Source organism: Choristoneura fumiferana, chromosome 4 (genome assembly GCF_025370935.1).
Source record: "Choristoneura fumiferana chromosome 4, NRCan_CFum_1, whole genome shotgun sequence".
Taxonomy (NCBI): Eukaryota; Metazoa; Arthropoda; class Insecta; order Lepidoptera; family Tortricidae; genus Choristoneura; species Choristoneura fumiferana.
This window is the reverse complement of record NC_133475.1, coordinates 14,052,736-14,060,925: the sequence shown is the minus strand read 5'-3', so window position 1 is coordinate 14,060,925 and position 8,190 is coordinate 14,052,736. Positions and strand designations below refer to the sequence as shown.

The 8,190-nt window shown below is 34.1% G+C and overlaps 1 protein-coding gene across 1 annotated transcript in view; it reads right to left on the bottom strand.

Annotated features, from left to right (window-relative positions):
• Window positions 1-963: 963 nt before the first annotated feature.
• Window positions 964-8,190, bottom strand: part of LOC141427193 (uncharacterized) — an 8,283-nt gene continuing 1,056 nt past the window's right edge. The window contains exons 2-6 of the mRNA XM_074086422.1: window positions 7,463-7,653; window positions 4,892-5,016; window positions 3,541-3,716; window positions 2,153-2,188; window positions 964-2,002 (exon numbers count right to left, since the gene is read on the bottom strand). Coding sequence (XP_073942523.1) covers window positions 1,553-2,002; window positions 2,153-2,188; window positions 3,541-3,716; window positions 4,892-5,016; window positions 7,463-7,653 — 978 coding nt within the window. The 3' untranslated portion in view covers window positions 964-1,552. The remainder of the gene's footprint in view (window positions 2,003-2,152; window positions 2,189-3,540; window positions 3,717-4,891; window positions 5,017-7,462; window positions 7,654-8,190) is intronic.

Below are 8,190 nucleotides of genomic sequence, written 5' to 3'. Positions count from 1 at the left end.
ATAGAAATACCTGTGTTTTTGTTTTTAAGGAGTCAAGTATGTAGCATATTGTTTTTAAATAACCATTTTAACAGTAATATGCATTATTCATATTTGCAAAGTATATTTTTGGCGGTGACTTAAAACATTTCAACTGCACACGATTGAATTGTTTAAGCCGGTGTTGCCATACAATTTAATATTTGTTTTATTTTATTTTTATTTTATTTAAGTTAGTTTTTAGATAAAGTCCTCACTGAAAATCAGCGCCACGGCTTGCCGTGGCATTATGCTGAGCGGGGACCTGTTTAGCGTCATGTATGTCTTTATTTGTTCTATGTTTGTTCCTATGTTGTTTTTTATGGCGTTAAATAAATGTATTTTCTTTCTTTCTTTCAAAAAGTACAGTCAGCAAAAAAGCTTGCATTTAAAATTATTTTTTTTCCAAAAACTTGTTTCAGTTTATACAGAACATTATTCTAAAAATAGCAGTAAAAATAACAGTGTCGCGTTCATAGAAAATGAATGATGAACAGAGTAAAATTTTGCCTGGTCGCTGGCCCGTGAAATCTGATAATTTGAATATGGCTTTGGACATTTAAATATTCACTCCGAATGGATCAGAAATGGTACGCTAAATAAAAAAGGTATTCCTAATTTATGCCTTGGTTGGTTATCTGTTAACTATACAAAACAGTTTATTTAGCAAGTAAATACAAGTGGTATCTTGGTACATAGTTTGGTAAACACGACGTGTTTAACGGAATCGCTATATATTTTGAAATATCAGTAAATAAATGAAATGATTGAACTTTGACTTTGTAGAATCTAGGTGTTAGTTCGTATGCATGTATGTATATTTAAGTAAGCTTACATTGAAAAAAGGTAATTTCAAAATTTTAGGCTTTGAAATAAAAACAAACGTGCGCTAACATGTTTAATAAGTAATGTTGACTTTATTTATATAATACATGGTTGCTTTAACACTAAATTTACATCAAAGAAGTTACTAAAAATGTATCTGTACTTTCCAGTAATTCTTACTACGACAAATTCATTACAATATAAATACGCTTAGTTTTCAATTAGGGTGTCAGGCAATTAACAAACATCCATTAGCTGCTGATAGCGGTCATTCAGCCTACTTAAGAAAATGCTACTTACTTTGTAATTGGACTATTTTCTATTTATACGACAATATACGAAACACTCGTCCTAGATGAAAGTATCGTTTATTACTTGCATTACTTTAGCATGATGTTTACGTATTTCGTTGGAATTTTTTAATAAGCTACATTACAGATGGATAATTTCCTAACATCCCATAGTCAGCAGCTAACGTTCTGGAATCTTGAACCATTAGTATGCAAAGGGAAATTGCAATGGAACAAACGGAATTAGTGACCTAAACCACTTGAACAATCCAAGTAGATTAAAGCCAAACACTGGAGGCGCATTTATTGGTCGAAAATGACTGTAGAAAACATTTCGAGTAGGATAAAGGATATGCGCTATATAACGGAAAATGCTAACAATTATGTCGTATAACGAACGAAACAATTGAGCTAAAACATTAAGATGAAACGACAGGAGTGGGACTTTGAAAACGAAACCCATTGTAGGGGAGTTCTAATGTGTAATCCGCTTGGACCTCTCCTGGAGTGGTCGTTAAATCTAAAAGTGGTGTAGGAGAATCGATAACAGTAAATGGAGATGCATCTGGAGAACCGTTATAAACTGGATACAGTCTAGGATCTGATTTTCTTTTTATAAATTGAGTCATACTCGAATCACTATGTTTCACATCATTAGGATCGTCTGTATAGCCGGCGCCTAAATCTATTCTGTCAGTTTTGATGTTTCCGCTTTCGAAATTAGACCAGGAATTGTGTTTTGAGAGTGACGGCGGAGGCGTGCCAGGCATGGCGACCGGCGGCGGCCAGTCGTCTCCGGATCGCTTCTCGTAATGATCATAAGGAGGATAGGAATGATAGAATCCGTAATTCAGCGGACTTGGACCGATCTGGAACAGAACATCTATTAACAGGTTATCAAAATGCTTACATAGATATCGTGCAGGAAAGCCTAAGGTGCCACTATCAACACATGTTAAGCAGTTATGTAATGGTAAGTTTTAAAGAGGAGATTAGTTTGTTTATTGAATATACCGTACCTTCCCTCTGTCATGTAACCCATCATTATTGTCTACCTAAAAAGGAATGTTGTCGACATATAGTGTTAGTAGTTTCATTGTAAAATAATGATACAGCGGACGTTAATATATTAATTTTGAAGGTATTAGTAACATTATCAAACGGAACATAAAAAAAACAAGAGGAAATGGCAATAAAGCAGGGCAATGTGTCAAGTGAATGCGTCGTTACGCATAGATACCACCCATATTAATGTTCAGCAGCGGTCAAATTATGGCCTTGCACCACGAGTGATTGTTCTATGATACTTATATGCCAAATAGTATACAAAATTTGTCTAATTTCAAATTCAGTAATTTTTCGTGCCAAGTCGTCAGTTGGAAAAAAAACTCCTAAATTGAGGGGTTTCCTAATAACTGAACATGATTTTATCAATACAAAAAGACTAAAAAATTCTCCAAACTTCGCAGTCATCATATTGTCAGTCTACTACAAACATGTAAAATTTTTAATTATATAGACAGTTCACAATTTATTTACAATTTCAAATTCGAAGTTAAAATCAATTATCTCTAAGATTTAAGTGTACATATCAACGTGGCAGTGGATGTACCTAGCGATAGCGGTGTGGTCAGTCACCAGCACCAACATCTGAGAAAACAAAGCGTACCTAGCATAAATATCTGACACGATTCTATTTCTAGGGTCGATATAACGTGTCAGATATTTTTGCATGCTTTGCTAGGACAGATATTAATGCAGGCGGACTTGTGGCAATTCCACTTGTTTTTTCTGTTCCTTGATTTGCCTGTTATATTTAATCATACTGCGTTTTGTTAATTGTTTTTATAGATGTTGCTTTTTCACATAATACGTTTAGATTTTTTATTGTAAGTAGGTATGCGTTGCCACGATCACGAACCAAACTGACTATGTGAAATAGAACATCTGATAATAAAATATGTCTTGTGTTAAATATTAAATATAAAAAAGTGTTTACGATTAATATTAGTAGATTTTTTAGTAAGGCTAAAAAAAATATTTTTTTAATAAATTGTGTTTTTGTTTGAGACGAATATAAAATACTTAACAACAATAATACGATTAACACTATGTGTGAAAGAAAGCTTAGTTCAAATTAAAACGATTTTGTTTCACTAATGTCATTTTTGTCCCGAATATTACAAATTAAATAAATGAACTACACTATTTTATCTTGCTTTTCCACTAGAACGAAGCGGAGAAACAAGGCAAATTAGTGAAGTTCATTGATTGGACCTCCGCATATTAACGCCTGAATTAATCAATTTACTAAAGAAATGTGTAACGGATTCAGGAATATGATGGTAGTTTTTTTTATTAGCCTTACCTAAATGGTGATTTAATTCGCATTGCATTAATTGCTAACCTTTTTCAATCCTTGTATAGTGGCTAGTATGAGAGCCATTTTGGCGAGCAAGAGCGCTTTTCCGCCAAGCACGGCGAGGAACTGGAAACCCATAGGTATGAGCACCATGCCAATGGAAACGATGCCGAACATCATCATCACCATCATCTGATGACGGCGACGGCCGCGGAACTCGACTAAAAATAGGTAACAATAGTACTACTGGTTCACTCATTCACGTTCAGTTGAAGTGAATGATTACACACACAGCTACAATTTGTCGTGTAATGACAGCAGGATTTTGACATTTTCATTCGTTTCATTCATTCTCCTTTTGTGCAATCAGGTCTTTTTGTAGCTGGTGTGTATTATCATTCACTTCAACTCTCGTGGCACTATTTATACAATTTTTACAATTTATTTTTACTAAATATAATAAGTACATTTCACCCGACTGCGGCGAAACTCAAAAGGAGAGTTTTGTGTTTGATGAAATGAATAAACCGTAAATTTATGCGTGTTATACAAAGAGTCTCTCTAAATCCAAGGTTCAATAAAATTTACCAAGTTACTTTTGTTCTGCAACCTTTTTGAAAATATGATCACTGTAGCTATAGGTTAAATGTAATTTTCAATGTATGCGATACAATATAAAATTGACAGCACATTGATAAATGCATCTAAGAGATGTCAAATAAATGTCAAAATTTATTAATACACCCCACCACCCTGATATTTATTCTTTATCTTATTATTTCTTATTTATTATATTATTCAAGTTATTTGAAAAAGTTTAAATTTTGAAAACAATAGTAGCTTAGTTATGCCAGTAGAATCAAACCTTGAGTTTAAAGCCCCATGGTCAATGACAGCCTCCTGTACTTTTTTTTTACATAGAGATGTTAGAGGGTAACTGGGTCAAAATTATTTTCGTTGCATTGTTTCTGACCACTCTATCACGATATTATTTATGTCTTCTAACTAAAAAATAAAAAAAAATGAGAGCCAATGTTTGTATATTTAACTATAGAAAAATTAAAAATGCCACTAGGTTCCATAAAAAAAACTCCGTGCCATTTTTTCGAGGTCAAAAGCAAGACAATGAAAATAATTTTGACCCAACTATGTCCGCCTCTAAAAATCGAATATGTAAAAATCTACTACTATATTTTTTAATAATATTAATTTATTTACTAATATATTATTTCACAACGCCTGTCTTAATTTAAATAGTCCAAACAAACTCAACTTTCGCGAACTCGCGTTTTACGTAAATCATATTCTAACAATCTTTCAGCATAATCTTCGAAGATTTATATAGCGAGAGCATCGTTTATTGAGTTATTTCGTCAAATAAATATCAAGAGTTTACCCTTTGCTGTTGTTTTTCCCTCTTCCAAATCAAATTTGATAACGTGAGTCCTGAGCACTTTCGACATTCGCTGCATGGCGAGAGTACGCCACTCTCCTTCCTCCAATTCTTTCTCCGACCACATACTGTTAATTTACAAAGAATTGAATTATTAATATTAGCTTTTTTTTAATATAAGGGGGCAAACGAGCAGACGGGTCACCTGATGGAGAGCGATCACCGTCGCCCATGGACACTCGCAACACGAGGGGAATCACAGGTGCGTTGCCGACCCTTTTAGGAATTGGTAGGCTCGTTTTTATTTGCAGTCCCTTTGGTGTGGCTTTGGCTTAGAAGTACATACAATAACAGTAATGACGTGGGTAATGTTAAAATTATATCGGTCAACAAATGAGACAAGTATTTTAAACGTATTATAGGTAAGCAATTTAAGTAAGTTAAGATTGGTTTTTTAGAATCTTTTTGTATTTTTTATTTCAATTCCATATTTTTAATAATAAATAAAATAAAACCTAAATTGAAAATACAAACTGAAAATATAGATGCACAGAAAAACCAGAAAAATAAGACCAGCACTGGGAATCGAACCAGGTCCTCGGTATTCCGTACCGCGTGCTATAACGCTACACCACTGCTGGACAAAGTAAGGTAAGTAAATTTAAGTAAGGTTAATCTATGAGTATCTATATACTACTGAGAAAAAAACATAAATCACTTTTGATACAGCTTTAGGGAAACTGACCCTTCATCTTTATTCGTCAACTAGCCGTTACCCGCGACTCCGTCCGCGTATAATTCGTTTATCGCTATCCGCGGAACTATGCAATTTTACGGATAAAACCTATTGCCTTTTCCTGGTACTCAAACTGTCTGTAGGTATACCGAATTTCATCTAAATCAGTACAGTGGTTTAGACGTGATGAAGTAACAAACAAACAGACTTACAAACTTTCGCATTTATAATATTAGTGGGATGTACTTGGTATAATAGCAGACAGGTCTTATATGGTCTTTATAGATTACTCTCGTTGGCAATCAAAGGAAAAAATTACAGATCTTAATATTCAGTTATATTATTTATCAATTAAAATTTTTCCGTTCGAATTGCTTTTCGATTGAATACGAAGCTTCGAGAACTTCAGCGTTTGTTAATTTTTAGTGCTGATAATATTCGAGTTTTATAGAAAATTCTGAAAGTCTCATAATTTTCGAATTCAATGCCATTTTTTAGCAATTCAGTTTCTTAAATTGAATTACCTAATATTATGATGTATTTTTTACTTTACTATAAAAAGAAAATGTGGATTAATTTCGTGCTCTATTCAGAGTTTCAGACATCGAAAAAGTATCAATCATTCTAAGAAAATTTAAATTTATTTTAAGCTAGTGGTTGATATTATTTCTAAATACATGCTCTCTAAATAAAGAACACTTTAACAAGCATAATAAATCAAATCAAAGAGCACACACAAATAACAAAATGACGACTTCTGCGTAGCATTTCGCAACCTGCACAGTTAGCATAGCATACGAGTACAGTTAAAAAAACGCTCAGTGTATCCTTTTCCAATTTATACCTTTAGAAAAAGACAAAATGAGCAATATGTGAGATTACGTTATGCTAGCATATTTTCTGCCTGAAATGGAGCGATTTGCGCAACTTTTATTCGACACCTTCTTTTGCATGACGTTGACAAATCGTAGCACGGTCGCTCACCTCTAAAAGTAATGCTGTCAACATTTAGCGGACATCAATCTGCTGAAATTTAAAATATAGGTTAAGCCATAAAGCCATTGTATTGAACTGATAAATTTAGGACCATTTATTTTGAAAATGACATGGATTTTGGAGTGACACGTTGGCATTTTTTGGTTTCAATTTTACACCTTTGCTGTAGGTAAGGTGTAGGTAGGTACTTTTTACTGAAGTTAAACACACACACACACACACACACTAACTAACAAGCTACTAACATTATAATTGCGAAAGTTTATGAGCATGTGTGCGTGTGTATGTTTGTACTCCTTCGCGCTAAAACATTTTGGTGTGAATTTAGAGAGAGTTTAGAGAAAGATAGCCAGATAGGTATGGAATAATACATAGGTTACTTTTTATCCCGTTATTCCCACGGAATCAGGATAAAATCCCGGAATCTCATCCGCTCAGTCATGAAATCAGGCACTGTTGTTTTACTTCTAATGCAATGATAATATAGACCCTGATGTAATTTTAGGGAATTCCCACGGGAACTTCGTAAAATCCCTGAATTTCAATTCAACTGCTGAATCTAAAGATTTACGTTCGCGAAGCCGCCTATAAACAGTAACTATGATAATTTATCACAAACAAATATCGATTTTATTATAATACGAGTAATTAATTAGATTATTTGTAAATATCACAAACAAGTCCTTTAGTTTTGTTAAGACATAAGAGTTATTCATGGAGAAAACTCCGTGAAAAAACGAAATCTTCTGAATCATAGGTACTGCTACAATTTTTGGTGAGCCATACAATAACAAAACCTTAGAACCTCTTTTGTCACAATTTGATACTTTTCCTTGACTTACCTGGTAAAGTTGTCAGGCATAATTCCAGTCTTGTCGACCATCTCGAATCGCACCAAGTTGACTCCTTCCGCTATGGGCACTATATCCGTACTGAGTGACCGGTCCAAAGCCCTCAGAGTCTTACGCTTCATACAACGCACGAACTTGGGGAAATACTCTTTATGATCGATCACGTCTTTCACATCGACTAGCTATAGACAAAAAATAGGAAAGAAAAATTATTATTGCGACAATGGTTGCAAAGGTTTACCTACTTACTGGAGAGTACCACCATAATAAAAGCCTAGAGGTCATATAAAAATGTATCCGCATTTATGTACCTGGGTCAATCAACTTTTTAGTGTATGTTATCCTGTCCTGTAACTCAGGAGACTTATGTACCTGGTCAATCAACTTTTTAGTGTATGTTATCCTGTCCTGTAACTCAGGAGACTTATGTACCTGGGTCAATCAACTTTTTAGTGTATGTTATCCTGTCCTGTAACTCAGGATACTTTGTACCTGGGTCAATCAACTTTTCAGTGTATGTTATCCTATCCCGTAACTCAGGAGACTTTTGTACCTGGGTCAATCAACTTTTTAGTGTATGTTATCCTCTCCCGTAACTCAGGAGACTTTTGTACCTGGGTCAATCAACTTTTTAGTGTATGTTATCCTGTCCTCGTAAACTCAGGAGACATCAAGACATCGGTAATACACTTTGTTAGAAAAATGGTCACAATTTATTT